The sequence below is a fragment of the Saimiri boliviensis genome, chromosome 11, assembly GCF_048565385.1.
Source record: "Saimiri boliviensis isolate mSaiBol1 chromosome 11, mSaiBol1.pri, whole genome shotgun sequence".
NCBI classification, from domain to species: Eukaryota; Metazoa; Chordata; class Mammalia; order Primates; family Cebidae; genus Saimiri; species Saimiri boliviensis.
The window spans coordinates 75,885,787-75,904,834 of record NC_133459.1 but is presented as its reverse complement, the minus strand read 5'-3'; the positions used below and the strand labels follow the sequence as shown (position 1 = coordinate 75,904,834).

The window sequence follows — 19,048 nt, the reverse complement described above, 5'->3', positions numbered from 1 at the left end:
ACATGTATGCCTGCTGTTGAAAGGTGTCTGTACATGTCCTTTGCCCACTTTTTAATGGGGTTGGTTTTTCTCTTCTTGTAACTTTCCTTATAAATGCTGTATATTAGACCTTTGTCAGATTCATAGTTTGCAAATATTTTCTCCCATTCTCTAGATTATCCGTTTACTCTGTTGTTAGTTTCCTTTGCTGTGCCAAAGCTTTTTAGCTTTATTAGATCTCATATATCAATTTTTGCTTTTTCTTGCAATTGCTTTTGATGCCTTCATTATGAAATCTTCGCCCATTCCTATGTCCAGAATGGTACTGCCTAGGTTGTCTTCCGGGGCTTTTATAATTTGGGATTTTGTTAAAGTTTTTAATCCAGCTTGACTTAATTTTGGTGTATGATATAAGGAAAAGGTCGAGCTTCAATCTTCTCCATATGGCTAGCCAGTCATCCCAATAGCATTTATTGAATAGGGAATGCTTTCCCCATTGCTTTTGTCAGGTATGTCAAGGACCAAATAGTTGTAGGTATGTGGCATTATTTCTGGGTTCTCTTCTCAGTTCCATTGGTCTATGCGTCTATGTTTGTACCAGGACCAAGCTGTTTTGGTTACGATAGCCCTGTAGTATAGTTTGAACTCAGGTAGTACAATGCCTCCAGCTTTCTTCTTTTTGCTTAGGATTGCCTTGGCTATTCAGGCTCTTTTTTGGTTCCATATGAATTTTAAAATAGTTTTTTCTAATTCTATGAAGAATGTCCTTGGTAGTTTAATAGGGATAGCACTGAAGCTATAAAATGCTTTGGGCAATATGGGCATTTCAATGATATCAATTCTTCCTATCCATGAGCATGGAATGTTTTCCATTTGGTAGTGAATCTCTGATTTCCTTGAGCAGTGTTTCATGGTTCTGCTTGTAGAGATCTTTCACCTCCCTGGTTAGCTGTATTCCTGGGTGTGTGTGTGTGTGTGTGTGTGTGTGTGTGTGTGTGTGTGTGTTTGGCAATTGTGAATAAAATCGCATTCCTGATTTGGCTCTCAGCTTGGCCATTGTTAGTGCATAGGAAGAACATCACAAATTTAACAAGCCAAACACATGTTTTACTCTTTTAATTACAATCCTATAAGACTGATCCTGGGCAGCATAGTGAAATCCTAGCTCTATAAAAATTTTTTTAAATTAGCTCAGTGTAGTGGCGTATGTCTATAGTCCTAGCTATTGGGGGGCCTGAGGCGAGAGGATCACATGAGTTTAGGAGTTCAAAGTTGCAGTGAGGTCTGGGCATGGTGGCTCACACCTGTAATCCCAGCACTTTGGGAGGCCAAGGCGGGCAGATTATTTGAAGTCAGGAGTTCAAGACCAGCCTGGCCAACACAGTAAAACCCTGTCTCTACAAAAACACAGAAAAGTTAGCCAACTATGCTGGTGTGTGTAATCCCAGCTACTTGGGAAGCTGAGGCAGGAGAATTGCTTTAACCCAGGAGACAGAGGATACAGTGAGCCAAGACTGAGCCACTGTACTCCAGCTTGGGCAACAGAGTGAGACTCCACCTCAAAAAATAAATAAACAAAGAAACAAACAAAGTTGCAGTGAGTTATGATTGTACCACTGCACTCCAATCTGGGCAATAGAACAAGGCCCTCTCTCTAAAAAACATTTTTAAAAGATGGATCCTAAAACTAAAAGCACAAAACCAACAGGAGATCTTTCTCCTTGTTCTCCCCTCCTGTTGTTTCCCGTCCCCACTCACTCCCGCACCTCCCTTTTTATCATCTTCTAACTTCACAGTGTAGGACAATTACTTAAGCTCTAGCAACCAGGTATAAAGCAGTGCTGCTGGGGGTGAGAGGCTGTATATACTGTCCTCTAAGGAAACAGGTAGAAATATCAAGGGGGCCGGGCGCGGTGGCTCAAGCCTGTAATCCCAGCACTTTGGGAGGCCGAGGCGGGTGGATCACGAGGTCAAGAGATCGAGACCATCCTGGTCAACATGGTGAAACCCCGTCTCTACTAAAAATACAAAAAAAATTAGCTGGGCATGGTGGCGCGTGCCTGTAATCCCAGCTACTCAGGAGGCTGAGGCAGGAGAATTGCCTGAACCCAGGAGGCGGAGGTTGCAGTGAGCCGAGATCGCGCCATTGCACTCCAGCCTGGGTAACAAGAGTAAAACTCTGTCTCAAAAAAAAAAAAAAAAAAAAAAAAAAGAAATATCAAGGGGTCTGTTTGGTTGTTAAAATGATTGTATGGCACCACTGGCATTTGAAAGAAGCAGGGCATGGTTATAGATTCTGTATGAACTGTGATGCTTGAGAAGCCCAGCTTGATGAAGAACTGCTTTGCATTCCACACCGTGTTCAAATGTCCTACTAGACCTTCATGCTGAAAGGGTAAGCGGAAACTATTATTATTTAAGCCTGGCCCCGAATTCTGTGTTACACATAGAGTATTTTTTATTCCGAATTTTTATGGACTGCAATTACTACATAAATCAAGGGAAGACGGCATTTTTTTATGCAGCGCCTTACTGAGAGTTGGTCATCCTTTCAGAAAATCAAGTCACTGACAGCAATGCTGCCCATGTTATTTGGATTTGTAACACAGAACATTTATAACAGTCTGCTCCTGTTGTTGCCCTGTGGCAACTCTATGAGCATTTACAAATATTAATATCATCTCTTATTTTAAAATGTTGACCATAAGGAAAATGAGACAAAAACACTCAATTGAATATTGATTCTTAACTTTTTTTTTTTTTTTTTTTTTTTTTTTTGTAGACAGAGTCTTGCTCTCTTGCCCAGGCTGGACTGCAGTGGCACAATCTCAGCTCACTGCAACCTCCATCTCCTAAATTCAAGCAATTCTCCTGTCTCAGCCTCCTGAGGAACTGGAATGACAGGCATACACCACCATGCCTGGCAAATTTTTGTATTTTTAGTAGAGACGGGGTTTCACCATGTTAGCCATGCTGGTCTTGAACTCCTGGCTTCAGGTGATCCACCTGCATCAGCCTCCCAAAGTGCTGGGATTACAGGCATGAGCCACCACTCCCAGCTGCTTCATGACTTTTAAGATAACTTTTCCAAATACTTGAATATTGAAATCCGTATTTGTTTCTCTCTAAAAACAGAATTAAGGAATGTTTTATTATGTATATAGTTAGAAAGCATTGTTTAAAATCTTATTTCAGGACAGTTAAGATGGTATCATGAAATATTTGTTATTAGAGGACACCTTTGTGTCTGCTAAGGTCAAGAATCACTTGTGTAAAGGAAAGAACACAGACTCTGAAGTTGGATAGACCGTAAGTCAAAAACATTCCTTTGGACTGTGCAACTTGAGTAATTTACTTTTACTCTAAGCTCCAGTTGTCTCTTCTATAGACTATAATAATTTCTGGGGGTTCTGGCAAGAATTACCATTTCAGTTAAGATAGCATAGGTTAAGTAGTAATAGGTGTTCAACAGTAATTCCTTGGCCAGGCACAGTGGCTCACGCATGTAATCTCAGCACTTTGGGTGGGTGGATCACCTGTGCTCAGAAGTTTGAGATCAGCCTGGGCAACATAGTGAAACCCCATCTCTCTCTCTCTCTCTCTCTCTCTCCATTATATATATATATACACACACACACACACACACACTTATGTTTGTACGTCTGTCTGTCAGGCATTGTGGCGCAAGCCTGTGGTTCCAGCTACTCAGGAAGCTAAGGTGACAGGATCACTTAAGCCTGGCAGATGGAGCCAAGATCATGCCACTGCACCCCAGTCTGGGTGACAGAATGAATCCCCTTTCAAAAGGAAAGAAAGAAAAAAAGAAAGAAGCAAGCAAGCAAGGAAGGAAGGAAGGAAGGCAGGAAGGAAAGAAAGACACAATAATTCCCTTCTCCTCAATTCTCTCGAGACAGAATGAACCCACTTGGGAAAAGGAAAGGGAAAGGGAGAAAGAAAAGAAAGAGAGAGAAAGACAGACAATAATTCCCTTCTCCTCAGTTCTCTGGATATGCTTCCCTTCCTCTACCCACTTTTACATAGAGGCAGGAAAATCAAGACAGGATGAGGAAAGTATAGAGGACACAGAAGGAAGAATGAAATAACAGGAATCATGACCAGCACCTAATCCTCAACCACACCCAGAACACACTGTTAGTATCAAATGTGAGAAGCTTCAGGTGGTTAAATTAAGGTTCTGGCCCTGGATCATGAGGGACACAGTGTTAACACCAATTATACAACCACTACTATATTAATGAAATATACAGATATGTAAACTGTTTTAAGAAGAGATACACAATTATCATTTCCTCAACCTCGTTACTGTGTATCCCTTTAAGGCTACTTTAACACTGTAACTTAAGAACCTGTGACTTTTATAAACTGACATGTAGAGCCTGGATTTTAGTCATCCCTCTACATGGGCTTTGATTTAATTCCAGGGAGATTTTTATACACACAGCAAATACACATTCTGAATGCTTGAGTTCTTAAGCCTCTTAGCCACCACTTACTGAGGGTCACATATGTTTCTAAAAAGCAAACATTCAGGCTGGGCACAGTGGCACATGCCTGTAATCTCAGCACTTTGGGACGCCAAGGCAGGCGGATAACCTGAGTCAGGCACTCAAGACCAGCCTGGCCAACATGGTGAAACTCCATCTCTACTAAAAATACAAAAATTAGCCGGGCGTGCTGGCGCATGCCTATAATCCCAGCTACTCAAGAGGCTGAGGCAGAAAAATCGCTTGAACACAGGGCTTAACTCAGTGTTTAAAATTAGTGTAAATAACACTTTATTATAAATTAGCCAGGTGTGGTGGCGCATGCCTGTAGTCCCAGCTACTCAGGAGGCTGAAACAGGAGAATTACTTGAACCCGGGAGGTGGAAGTTGCAGTGAGCCCAGATCATACAACTGCACTCCAGCCTGGGCAACAGAGTGAGACTCCATCTAAAAAAGGAAAGAATTCTACCACTGACAAAGCTCTAAGTCCCTTCAACTTCCTGCTCCAAATTTTAATCACCCAAACCTCCGCACACTCCAAACAGCAGGGCTAGAGTTTCTGAGATGAGCGATGAAGGCCTGTTGCTTGGATCCCAGTTCAGACATGCAGTGACAGAGCCATCTTTCAGCTGGCTTCCTCTTTTCCTTGTCTGAGTGAGCAACTAACCCAAAGGTATATGTGAGTGACTTCTCTCTGGATAAGCAGTGTCAAGGAACAAGCAGTATCAATGAACACGTTTGGTTACGCCAGGTGATGTGGGTTTACACTAAGGAGACACAGGGAAGCAAAGGCAGCACAGGAAACAGGCAGACTTCTTAGAAAGTATTAAAATTTGGCAGATCACCATTAAAGACACAGTGGCAGCTCTCCTAGCACAAGGACTCCCTGGTGGCCCTCTGAGACACTGCAATATGGTGACTGCCATTCCAGGCTTCAGCGTCTCTTTCTTAGGGCTACAACTCTTCTCCCACTACCAATCGTACAGAACAGAAAACAATATGCTCCTAATTGAGTTAAAAAAAAAGAGAAGATAAAGTAGGGGGATATACCCACACAAATATGAATGTTTTATACACACACACACACACACACACACATACACAAATTTATAGAGTATTTTTCTGGAAGGACAGTAGAGAAAGTAGTTACAGTAGATGGTTCTGGGTGGCTCACATTTTTTGAATGCTTGCCTTGGAAAAATGCAATTTACACATATTACTTTTTCAATTAAAATAATCATTTACTGTGTAGCTCCACTGTGGACTTCAGTTTTATAGAGAGTAATTTCTGCTAGTAACTTCAGTAAATGAATGCAACACAAAAGCAAGAGATCACTTTCCTTTGGTAGCCTCTGGTTAAACATTATGGATGCCCTCATTAACTGAGAGCCAACAGGTTAATGGGAAGACGAGGACTTGAGAGGTAGGTTGCAGTTAACACTGAGATAAAATCAAGAGATGAAACAGGGTCGGCTGCAGTGGTGCATGGCTATAATCCTAGCATTTTGGGAGGCTAAGGCAGGAGAATTGCTTCAGCTCAGGAGTTTGAGGCCAGCCTAGGCAACATGGCGAAACCCCATCTCTACTAAAAAGGCAAAAATTAGCCAGGCATGGCAGCACACACCTATAATCCTAGTTACCTGGGAAGCTGAGGTGGGAGGATTGCTTGAGCCTAGGAGGTTGAGGCTTCAGTAAGCAATGATCACTGAGGGTCTCAAAATAAAAATAAAAAAGAGAGATGAGACAGGTTAGATTGGGAATAGATCTTACAAACAGATCACATCCCACCTATATCCTTTACTTACAAAGCTTTGAGTTGACTATAAAAGAATTTGTGTAGTATCACCATCCAAAATTTCTAGACATTACATTTGAAGTCAGAAAAGCAGAAAATATGCTTTAGCTTCTAAGAAATTCTTACTTCAAGTTTATATTATGGTGCCTTACTGAATTATATTCATAGAATTCTATTTTCCTGAAGTCCTCATTAAGTTCAAAAAGACTACATCTTCATTTTTTATCTCTAACTCAAAGTGCTATTAGCACTTTAGTTTTAAACTCTCTGTCCAGCACATCTCTAACAAGAAGTGAATCTCTAAATGATTTTATGTTTTCTGTTTTTGTTTTTTGTTTTTTCTCTCTCTTGTTGCCCAGGCTGTAGTACAATGGTACGATCATGGCTCACTGCAGCCTGAACCTCCCTGGGCTCAAGCAATCCTCTTGCCTCAGCCTCCTGAGTCCTGTCCAAGCTTCACTTGGGACTAGAGCTGGGACTATGGGTACGGGCACACATCACTATGCCTGACTAATTTTTGTTTTTTGTTGTTTTTTTTTTTTTATTATTTTGAGACAGAGTTTCGCTCTTGTTACCCAGGCTGGAGTGCAATGGCACGATCTTGGCTCGCCACAACCTCCGCCTCCTGGGTTCAGGCAATTCTCCTGCCTCAGCCTCCTGAGTAGCTGGGATTACAGGCATGCACCACCATGCCCAGCTAATTTTTTGTATTTTTAGTAGAGACGGGGTTTCACCATGTTGACCAGGTTGGTCTCGATCTCTCGACCTTGTGATCCACCCGCCTCGGCCTCCCAAAGTGCTGGGATTACAGGCTTGAGCCACCGCGCCCAGACAATTTTTGTATTTTTTATAAAGATGGGGTTTCACCATGTTGCCCAGGATGATCTTGAACCCCTGGACGCAAGTGATCCACTGACGTAGGCCTCCCAAAGTCCTTGGATTGTAGGCATATATGTGCCACCGCACCCAGCCTAAATGACTTTAGATACAGGGTCTCCATCATTTCAAGGATTTCTATAGTCCATCTACTTGCAAAACACTGTCATACTCATCTTCATATGTCCCTCAATACTTTGTACGTAAAGATGACACTGGAATATTTTTAATTGAATGCACAAACTCTGGAGGAACATTCAAGCTAGAAAAGACCTTGGATCTCTTCATTTAATTCAGTGACTCCCAAATACACAATCTACCAATGGACGACAGGCCAGCTGCCTAAGTATATCAGGGAAGATTTTTTAAATGACAGCATTCTCAGGTCCTAGACAAAATCTGTTGGGGTGAGGCCCAGAAGCCTGTGTTCTTTAAAAAGGTCACCAAGGTGATTTGGAGAGGCAACTGGCTTTGGGAACCACTGCTCTAGTTCACCCACCCCAATAAGAGGGAAGACTTGCCCAAAGTTGCACAGTGAGGACAGGGCAGCAAAAGGATCAGTGAAGCACGAGGACGAAACGGAAGCCTTTTGGCAGAGTTCTTGAGTGCTAAAGGGCAAAGATGAGCATTGACTGTAATAGTCAGAACGCTATAAATTATTATTGAGTCCCTTTTTATCACAGAATAACTGAAGGATAGTTTTTGAAAAAACATACCAGCAATTTTTGAAGTCTTTAACTTGAAATACTGGTCCACGGAGTGTTTTTTACACAGGAAAGGAAGGTAGAGCACCATAGTCAAGTAAGTGTGAGAAATAATAAGCACCAAGATTCTTAGATTTTTAAATTTTTAGTGGACTTCTCAAAGCCTTTAACATGTATTATGAATTTATGAAATACAGTTCCCAAAGTTATTTGGCAACTGGAGGCATTTTTTTGATAATGTGTTGAAGGATTCATGTTGCTTGGAACACATTTTAGGAAACCTGCACTAACTTGTCAAATTGTCATTGAACCACACTCGACTGGAGGATGGGGCTACGTCTTCTTCACCTTTAAATTCCCAGCATCAAGCACAATGCTGAACTCCTGATAAGCACTCTGAGTGAATCCTTCAGTTAAAAAAAAAAAAAAAAAAAAAAATCAGTTCAAAGTAAGTAAAGATGGATTGTCTATTTGATAAACAGGTTAAAAAGTTAGAATACAGTAAAGACTCTTCCAACTCTAGAATTATAACTATCATTTTAAAAATACCTACTGTGTGCCAGGCACTGATCTTACATACATGATTGCATGAACCCCTCACAACGACCTTTTGTGATAGGAAGTATTATTAATCCCACTTTACAGATGAGGAACAGAAACAAGGAGCAGCCAATAACTTGCCCAATGTCTCACAGACAGTAAGTGGCACTCCTAACCACTAACCCATACTATAATTCAATGCTTCCAGACGGAAGGGAGGTTTAAGAATATATGGCACAGAGGAGGTATTAAGAGTGACTATATAAATGATGGAAGATTTTCCAGCAAAAAGTATAAACTTCCTTGTATTTTCCTCTTGCTTAGCAAAAGCTTCTAGGTTCTTTTTTCTAGGTCCCTAAGGCAAGAAATGTGGGTATAAAAAGGAAACCTACATTTATAAGAATTCAGAGAATAACCCAACAAATGTCTATTGCATTTCAGTCTCATTTTCTAAACAGGCCATGGAAGGTATCTGCCATTTACATTCCCCTAAATCAAGATGTCTCAGAATGTCTGCCACCTGCACAGTCCTCGCCTGTAGAACTCCTTATCCACTGCTCACCTACCTCCGTACCACATGACCCTGTAGGCTGGACCAGAGATGATGGACCAGAGATGAGCCCCTGACACACAGGCCTGAGGGTCCTGTCCCACCTGTGCTGTACCCTAACACAACAAAGACTCTTTCTTAGGAAGTCTAATAAGACACACAGGCAGAGCACAGAAAGTTGAGAGGCAAAGAAACAAAAAGACACAGGAGAATGAGGTCATAATGGGAGGAGCGAAGTCAAGAGGATGATAAGAAAGAATCAGTCAAGAATAGAGTAAGCAGGCAGAGAGAGAGGCTGACAGGGAAGGTTAAGGACAACTAGACCTGCTCTCATTTCTGCATGGTCTAGAGTTACTGCTTTAACCTGGACAGGGGCCGGGCGCGGTGGCTCACGCCTGTAATCCCAGCACTCTGAGAGGCCGAGGCGGGTAAATCACGAGGTCAAGAGATCGAGACCATCCTGGTCAACATGGTGAAACCCCGTCTCTACTAAAAATACAAAAAACTAGCTGGGCATGGTGGCACGTGCCTGTAATCCCAGCTACTCAGGAGGCTGAGGCAGAATTGCCTGAACCCAGGAGGCGGAGGTTGCGGTGAGCCGAGATCGCACCATTGCACTCCAGCCTGGGTAACAAGAGCGAAACTCCATCTCAAAAAAAAAAAAAACCTGGACAGGATGAGCAATGTTCCAATTGTCCATGGAACCTGACTGTGCAGCTGAAGAAGCTGTCCTAAGCTTCCTTGCCTCCCTATACATTTTAATAACATAATATTTTTATGGACTGAACATGTGTGTGTGTCCAAGCCTAATCCCCTGCCTCCCACCAGGTGATGGTATGTGGAGGTGGGGCCTTTGGGAGGTGACTGGGTCATGAGGATCGAGCCTTGGGATTCGTGCCTTTATAGAAGAGGCCCTAGAGAGTGCTCCCTTTCCCCTTCTGTCACAGGAGGAGCAATAAGATGGCTGTCTATGAACCAGGAAGTGGGCTCCCACAAGATACCACATTGCCGGCACATCAATCTAGGACTTCCCAGCCTCCAGAACTGTCAGAAATAAATGTTTGTTGTTTATAGGCAACTCAGTTTATGGCAGTGTGTAACAGCAGCCAGACAGATATATACACACATACAAATTGCCCAAGATAACCTGCAAGAGCCTTCCACTCCACTCAGGATAGCTGGGTTGGTGAGTGCAGGCAAGAGAAGGTGAAAGGGCTGGCTATAAACCTACAGGTGACCATGGTTTGAAGAGGAGTCTATGCCTGCTCAGTGGTGTCAACTTTATTTAGGAATATTCAGATATCTTCTTCAGGGGACTTCCAGCACAACAGCAGTCATCCATTTCATACACTCCTGACAGAAATGAGGTTTATAAGGCAGCTGGATTCTCCTCCCACTTCTTAAAATGAGTCATGTTTCTCTTGCCTGAATTTTTCATATAAAAATGAGGCTGGTATTCAGGAGGGGATATCAAGCCTGCATAATGATTATGATATATTTGTAACTTCTCAGACGGTATGATGTAAATCCAGAAGATACCATTATATTCCATTTAAACTGAATATTATTTAGAAAGAAAATATAGAGAATGAATGGCTGAGCATGCTTCTACTTTGTAAAACATGCATCAGGGATCCTTGTTTCTTCCAAAAAAAGATCTGAGTTATTTTCATTACCTACAGAATAAAATCCATACAACTTCAAGGACATTTGTAGTCTTACTAGTATCTGTGTCCTCAGCTTCCTCTCCTACTATATCCGTTATCTGCTTTTATTTAGTAAACTTTTAAGGAGCAGCAAAAACATCTAGCTAAACATCCAGGAACAAGATTTAGAAAGGACAAAAGTCCCAGCCCTCAGGAAGAAATAGAGGAGTAACTAAATTCAATCTTATGTCCAGATATTATGTTAAAAATCATGCAATAGCGGCCATCCAGATTTGTGGATTCACAGAGTAGGCTTCTTGGAGGAAATTACGAGACTAGAAAAGTGAGTTGGAGTGAGCTGGGACAAAGAACAGCATGAGAAAAAGCACTATGGAATGAAATAATTAAATATTCCTGAATGTAAAGGGGAGTATTAAGTGAGATTGGAACCGTGGGCATAGGAGAGGACTCAAGAGGCAGACAGGAAGATGAGACATTGTTTGGCTGGCAGGGGTTATTTGCAAGTAAGGGGCACCCTGGCAGGTTTTTGATTATTTAGACAGTCTCTCTCTGTTGCCCAGGCTAGAGTGCAGTGGCACGATCAAAGCTCACTGTAGCCTCAAACTCCTGGGCTTGAGTGATCCTCCCACCTCACCCTCCTGAATAGCTAGGACTACAGGTGCGTACCACCAATTCTGGCTAATTGTTTTTTTTCATGTTTAGATTTTTTTTTTTTTAGAGTCAGGGTGTCACTATGTTGCCCAGGTTGTTCTCAATCAAACTCCTGGCTTCGAGGAGTCTCTCTTCTCGGCCTCGCAAAGTGCTAAGATTAGACTGGTATGATCGATCACAGCTCCAAATACTAAAAGAAGATGAGTAGAGTCAGAGAAACCTAATTCAGGCTGCCTCTTTAGAATCCGCATTGTAATAACCCAACAGTGACAAGTGACAACTGTCAACACCTTCCAGGCAAGGACCATTAGGAATTCTCACCTGCAGTGGGTTGCTCCTTGTGAGGAGGCTGATAGTACTCCATGGGAAATCCTGGGAAATCCTTCAGGAAGAGACATTACAAAGGATTTGGGCTAGTGTTAGGTGATTTGGGGGAGGGTCTGAGGCATGGGTTTGTCTGAATAGGGTGCTGACAGAAACTGAGTGCAATTCTATGACCAGGAATCTTAGTAAACCTATCTGTAAGGTGGGAGAAATGACCACAGTCAGAGCGGTCTTATCTGCCGTTGACGTTCTGTGCAATTGTTTATGTGCAACAGAACGCCAAGGCCTTCCTGCAAGTGCCAAGGCCGCTCCCCGATGTCAGGGCTGCTTCTCACTCTTCTCCTACTCAGTTTTGATGACCATACTTCATACTCCTCAGACCTCAATAGTAACATTCACGTCCAATTCCCAATTCTTTCATTTTGTGTGGGTTTTGTAAGTTGTTCTTCCAGGGCAAGGGGTGCCATATGCAAGTCAGTAAAACCCTATGTTGCTCTAGTCATACCCATTTCCCATTTACAAACCAGAAAGACAACAGTTCCACTTGCCAGTTATTTGCACTGCTGGGAAATGATAAGGTCTGCAGAACATTTAATGTCCTCGACAAGTGCCGCATAAATACCGAATATTGACTTTCAAAAGAGCTGAGTGCTAGTGTCAGCAAGTTGAGAAAAGGAAGCAGTTTCTGGGAAGCCTCAGGAAGCAGCTCCTCATATGCAGTAACTCATTTAGAAAGTGACTTTGCTTACAAACGGAGCCTCAAATTTCATAATCTCTAAGATGAATATCTTAATTAGCTTGACTGTAATAATTATTTCACTTTGTATGTCAAAACATCACGTTGTATAACCTTAAATATATACATTTATTTTCAAAAAAAGTTTAAGATATGAGTGATGTACCTTATTAACCCACCCAAAGCCTAGTTTCTTTCCTCATGGCAGAACATAAAAAAATTAGCACCTACATAAGATGTTAGTATTGTAACCAATACTGAAGTTTTATGCTAAAAACTCTGGGTTTTAAGTACTGAATTCGTGAGGATTCTTTTATTCAACAAATATATGTATGTGTATATATATATTTATGTGTGTGTGTGCATATATATATATATATATATTTTTTTTTTTTTTTTTTTTTGAGATGGAGTCTCACTCTGTTGCCCAGGCTGGAGTGCAATGGCACAATCTCGGCTCACTGCAACCTCTGCCTCCTGAGTTCAAGTGATTCTCCTGCCTCAGCATCTCGAGTAGCTGGAATTATAGGTGCCCACCACGATGCCTGGCTAATTTTTGTGGTTTTAGTAGAGATGGGGTTTCACCGTGTTGGCCAGGATGATCTCAATCGCTTAACCTCGTGATCCACCCACCTCAGCCTCCCAAAGTGCTGGTATTACAGGTGTGAGCCACTGCACCCAGCCCAAATATTTTTAACTCCAACTATAATATGTTTCAGGTACAATCTAGGCCCTTGGTAGCCACGTCAGTAAACAAAGGCAAAAATCCTTGCCTTTGTGGATCTTCTACTGAGGAAAGGGGGCAGACCATAAACAAAGTAAGTTAAATATACGCAGGATAATATGCTATGAAGAAAAATTAAGCAGAGAAGGGAATAGGGGGTGCTGTATCTAGAGGTGATCAGCGCTAGCCTCACCAAGAAGATGACATTTGAGCAGACTTAAGGAAGAGCATTCTGTAGGAAGAGGTTCTGGCAGAGGCAAAAACCAATGCGAAAGTCTTAAGGCTCCAGTGTTCAAGGAGACCACGCTGGCTAGAGAAGAAGCAATGATTTTAAAGAGGTAAGAGTCCGTAGCCCATCATAGTATTTTGGTTTGTGCCAAGTGAGAAAGGAAGCCATGGAGGGTTTTAAGCAGAAAATGAGATACAAATTGTATCTCAGAGACAGCAACTCTTGAGGAGTTTTGTTATAAAGGAGAAATGGGATGGTAATATATTGGTGGGAATAGACGTCAAAAGAAGGTTGGTCTGTTTAAGAGAAATAACAGCATACTTGTGAGGATAGAATCTCACCTTAAAAATCACAATTCTTGCCTTTTCTGCTTCTTAAGTACTCTGCTTTCTTTAACTACTTTATGCATGGAGAGGGAATAAGTCACTGAATTACTCATTTATTATTCAGTGAACTATTTGGTATCTAGTATCACACACTAACTAATCCAGACAAGTAAAAGGAAATAATTTCTGAATTCTTCAGAGAAACTGCATCTGAATTTCCAGTTTCTGGACATGTAAAATTTCTAGCTATAAAGCTTATCTTAAGAAGTTTTCACATTCATTTTTTCCTACAATCTTTCTGCATAATAGAGAACTAAGAACATATATCACGGTACAAATGACATGCCGAACAGTTACAGTAGTCAAGTATTCAAAATGCTCCTTCAACAAAATTTATGACCATAGCTCAAGAGCTTTCATGTAACCTGGATATTTTTAAAGATGGTATTTATTAACTTTCTCAAGAAGAGTCCTTGCATTTATGTATGACTTAACTGTTCTTTGATGAGATTAATTTATAGGGTTTTTTTTTTTTTTTACTGAATTGTTCATTTGTTTTCAAAAAAGGCATGAGATATGAGGAATTTTTGCATAACTGGCCATCTGTTTCAACTTAATAACAAATCTCAACTGATTCATAGTCTTCATTAGCTTATTCCTTCAGGGACCACAAAACACTAGCTGAAATCCACAACTGTCAGTCTCACAACAGCATCGTTTTGAGGCAATAAATATGTTTGTGGTTAAGTCTGAAGCTTTTATTGAAAAAAGTTTGTTTACAAAAGAGGTTTTTCTGGATTTGTATTTAGAATTTGAATGCAGCTACCAAGAATCTCACAGCTGCTATGTAATAGACTTGGAACTAGCCAGGCACAGTGGCTCACGCCTGTAATCCCAGCACTTTGGGAGGCTGAGGTGGGCCAATCACCTGATGTCAGGAGTTCAAGACCAGCCTGGTCAACATGGTAAAACCCTGCCTCTACAAAAACACAAAAATTAGCCAGGCATGATAGTGTGCACCTGTAATCACAGCTATTCGGGAGGCTGAGGCAGGAGAATTGCTTGAACATGGGAGAGAGACGTAGTGAACCAAGATCATACCACTGCACTCCAGCCCAGGCAACGGAGAGACTCCATCTCAAAAAAAAAAAAAGGTTTTTTTCAAGTTTGTATTTGGAATTTTAATGCAGCTACCAGGAATCTCACAGCTGCTATACAATAGACTTGGAACCAGGAAACCAGAATTCAAATCCTGCCTCAGCCTCATACCAGCCTATTTAACTTCTCCGAGCCTCACTTAGCTCAACTGTAAAATGAAAAGATTCTAGTGAGAATGGAGTGAACACACTGCAGGCTTATAGGCCTAGCACAGCTGTGGGCATATTATGGGTCCTGAGTTATCTGCTCCACCTGACAAGTCCCTTCCCTTTTTCCTCAATAAAGAGTGGATAGCTCTTCATATAGTGCTGTTTATATCCTTACAGCCACCACTCTAGAAAAAAGGCAGGATGTCTGAGTTAACTGTCTTTTCAATTCTATTACAGGGGTACAAATGTTTTTGTCCCCACTGACATCTCAAAACTTATTTACATCACAGGGCCAGGTGCAATGGCTCACACCTATAATCCTAGCACTTTGGGAGGCCAAGGCAGCCAGATCACCTGAGGTCTGGAGTTCAAAACCAGCCTGGCCAATATGGTGAAACCCCGTCTCTACTAAAAATACAAAAATTAGCCAGGCATGGTGGTACATGCCTGTAATCCCAGCTACTAGGCATGCTGAGGCAGGAGAATCACTTGAACCCAGAAGGCGGAGGTTGCAGTGAGACAGGATCATGCCACTGCACTCCAGCCAGGGTGACAGAGCGAGACTCCATCTCAAAAAACAAACAACAACAAAAAAAGCATTTACATCATTATTGTTGAGATAATTGCTTACTAGGGAAATGGGCTACGAAAATGGAATCTCCTTGGCATGCATTTTATTTTAATAAGTTACTTCTGTTTCAAAGTGAACCACTAAGATACTTATGCATACTATACTATGATGACCAATAATTTATCCTGCATATAAACTTTTTTTATCCAGATGAAAAACTTCCATTAATGTTGGTTACATGCATAAACATAGTAAAATACATATATACCAGAATTACAAAATTTTATAATTAAACTTTATATAACACATCAAAACACCTGGTGTACATTATCTTGGAATCTGACCTTTCAAGTCAGTCCACTGAAAATGTTGAACATGGCTACCAAGCTATTGCTGAGACACTGGAAAACAGGAAACAACATAGCTTCATGGGAGAAAAAAAAAAAAAAAAAAAAAGATGGGCCCAATGGCTCCATGTCTGTGCTATTCAAGAAACTGAAGTGAGAGGATCACTTGAGAGTAGGAGTTCAAACCAGTCTGAGCAACATAGAAAAACTACATCTCTAAAAAAACAGTTTTTTTTAATTAGCCAGATGTGGTGGCACATGCCTGTAGTCCCAGCTACTTGGGAGGCTGAAGCAGGAAGATTGCTTGAGCCTAGGACTTTGAAGCTGTAGTGAGCTATAACCGCACCACTGCACTCCAGCCTGGGCAACCGAGTGAGACTCCACCTCGTTAAAAAAAGAAAAGAAAAACAGAAAATATTTTTTTTAATGCACTGAATTCAAATCCAGGCTCTGCCACTTGCTATGTGTAATTCTGAAAAAATTCTGAACCTCAAAGCCTGTTTCCTCTCTGTGAAGTGGGGATATTAGTAATAGTATTTACTTCTTAGAGATTAAGTAGATTGAATAAAATCATGTATCTTGAGCTCAGAATAATGTCATATATAAGGATGAGAATTGTTAATGCAAAATACAGATGTTCCTACTTATCAAGGTGTTACGTCCCAATAAATCCAGTATGAGTCAAAAATATCCTAAGTCAAAAATGCATTTAATATCCCAATAAACCCATATGAAAGTGGAAAAATCATAAGTCCAGGAAGTTACCTCCCAATAAATCCATGGTAAAGTCAAAAATCTTAAGTCTAACTACCATAAACCCAGGATCATCTGTAACTAAAACTGAAATCCCTGGTTACTAGAGAGACATTTAAAGTTGTCAGTTAAGTATGCTAACAAGCTCACTAGCTTAGGAATCAGAAGATCCAAGTTTAAATTACAGCCCAGATTTTTCTTGCTATGTATGTGACCCTGGCTAAGGGCCAATCTTTGCACTTCAGCTCTTCATTTCACTATTAGGTATTAATAACATTAGTTATCACGTATTAAGCCCTGACCATAAACTATGCAATCTGATATGTTTACATATGGACTACAGTCTTCACAATACTCTTCAAGACAAGTATTCTTTTTTTTTTCTTTTTTTTTTTTACACAGAATCTCGCTCTGTCACCAGGCTGGAGCAAGATCTCGGCTCACTGCAACCTCCATCTCCCGGGTTCAAGCATTCTCCTGCCTCAGCCTCCCAAGTAGCTGGGACTATAGGCATGTGCTACCACACCCAGCTAATTTTTGTATTTTTAGTAGAGACGGGGTTTCACCATGTTGGCCAGGATGGTCTCAATCTCTTGACCTCATGATCCGCCCGCCTCAGCCTCCCAAAGTGCTGGAATTATAGGCGTGAGCCACCGCGCCCGGCCCAAGTATTCTAATCCCTATTTTATAGACAGCTAAAACCCAGAGAGGTTAAACTCCTTCAAGTCCACACAGCTAGTAAATGGTAGAGCCTGGCTCCATGTCCAAGTTACCATATTTAACCTGCCACCTGCCTCCTCTAATGATCAAAGGAGACTGTCCTAGGAAAGTGTTTTTTTGGGGAAAAAAAAAAAAAAAACCTGTATAAATGTAAAGTATTATTATTAGTATCCTATATCAAAACGAAAAATTCACAGATGGGAATCGCAAGATTTACCCCTTAGTACCTGGGAACTTCGAAAGAACAAAGGGTTACCCTTCAAGCTCCCCTTCGTCTCTTCTTGGCATTTTGCCTTGACCTCGATTTCCCTTGAACAGACCTGATAAACAACTAATTAAAGAACTCCAGGTGCCTATATATGCCACTCAAAGACAGTTCACTGCACTCCTGGGAGTCCAGGGCAACAAAATTATGTGCTTTTCCTAGAAATGTGGACAAAATATTTTGTTGAGCTAACTTCTCACACCTACCTTTGCAGTTCACTGGGGTCAGCACAAATAAAGGGGTCACATAAACGTTCATATAAACTAGTGCTTTAGGTCACGCCTACGCCAAACTCAGTTCCAGGCCTGCATGCCATATAATTAAAGCAAATTTCAGTTCCTTTTTAAGGCTATGATGTAAAACAGCTGATCTTACTCGTGAAAATTTTGTTAACTAGTCCCATGTGATTAAGTATGAATCTCCAAGTAATCCACTCTTGGAATAACAGCCCAGCTTTTTAAACTGCTTGGAAATACCACCAAAAGATTTATGGTGTTGGTGCTAGAAATGATAGGTGAGGGGAAAGTGAGCCTCGGTTGGGTTTACCTGGAAGGCTCTTCAATTTTTTTCTTCCTATTTAATCTGGCTATCACCTGGAAGGCACTTCAAAAAAAAAAATTTTTTTTTTTTTTCGCTAATTTGGGGAGATGATCTACGTGACTGTCACGCCTGCGGAGGAAACAGGAGAGTAAAGTCCAGATGAGGTGGAGGAATCTGCCCCGCCAGATCTCCAGTCTGGGAAGGTGCTTACGCCTTGAACCGCAACTGGAGCAAACACATTTGCAAGCGGAAGAAAGCTTGCCTCCCCGCACCCGCTGCTCCGAGGCCAGATCTCCGAGCCAAGGGGAATGCGACTTTCTCCGATCCTGCAGACTTACCTTTTCCCTTCCCGGGAAGGCCCACTCACGTCTCCCCGGGACGCCCCCGGCGGATCCACCCGGCATCGGATTTCCCGCTCCGGGAAGCGCAGCTCCACCCGCCTGGGCGCACCGAAGCCCGCGCGGCGCGGGGTAGAGGCGGGAGAGGCTGAGCACCTGGCGCCTTACCTCCGACGGCGAGATCTCGAACGCGCCCGCGATCTTGGCGTAGAGCTCCTGGATGCTGGAGAAGCCCTCCACTCGGCCCGTGGCGCTGCCGTGCGCCAGCTGCGCGTGGAAGACCAGCTTGGGTGCGGGAGCCGGGGGCGCTGAGACGCTCCCGCCGCCCGCGCCCGTCGGCTCGCCCTCCAGCCGCCCGGCGATCTCCTTGGACTTGGCCTTCTTCCCCCGCAGCCTCAGGGGCATCTTGCCGGGCGAGGACGCCGGCCCACCTGCGCTGCCGGCCGCCGCCTCCTCCCCCCGCGCCTCGGACTTTGCTCCCCGGGTCCCGCGCAGGTAAAATCCGCCTCCCGGCCAATGGCAGCGGCGCTTCCGCCTGGCTGCGCCTGGTCGGAGCCCTGACCTCCACCCCTGGACCGCAGCAGCCGCCCGCCCAGCCTCC

At 42.4% G+C, this 19,048-nt stretch overlaps 1 protein-coding gene across 2 annotated transcripts in view; it reads right to left on the bottom strand.

Annotated features, from left to right (window-relative positions):
• Positions 1–19,048, bottom strand: part of GIPC2 (GIPC PDZ domain containing family member 2) — an 84,510-nt gene extending 65,462 nt beyond the window's left edge. Inside the window, exon 1 of one of the 2 annotated variants that reach the window (XM_074381055.1) lies at positions 18,616–19,048. In XM_074381055.1, the coding sequence (XP_074237156.1) occupies positions 18,616–18,852 (237 nt within the window). In that variant the 5' untranslated portion in view covers positions 18,853–19,048. The remainder of the gene's footprint in view (positions 1–18,615) is intronic. The other variant, XM_003921388.4, reaches the window with a different exon arrangement.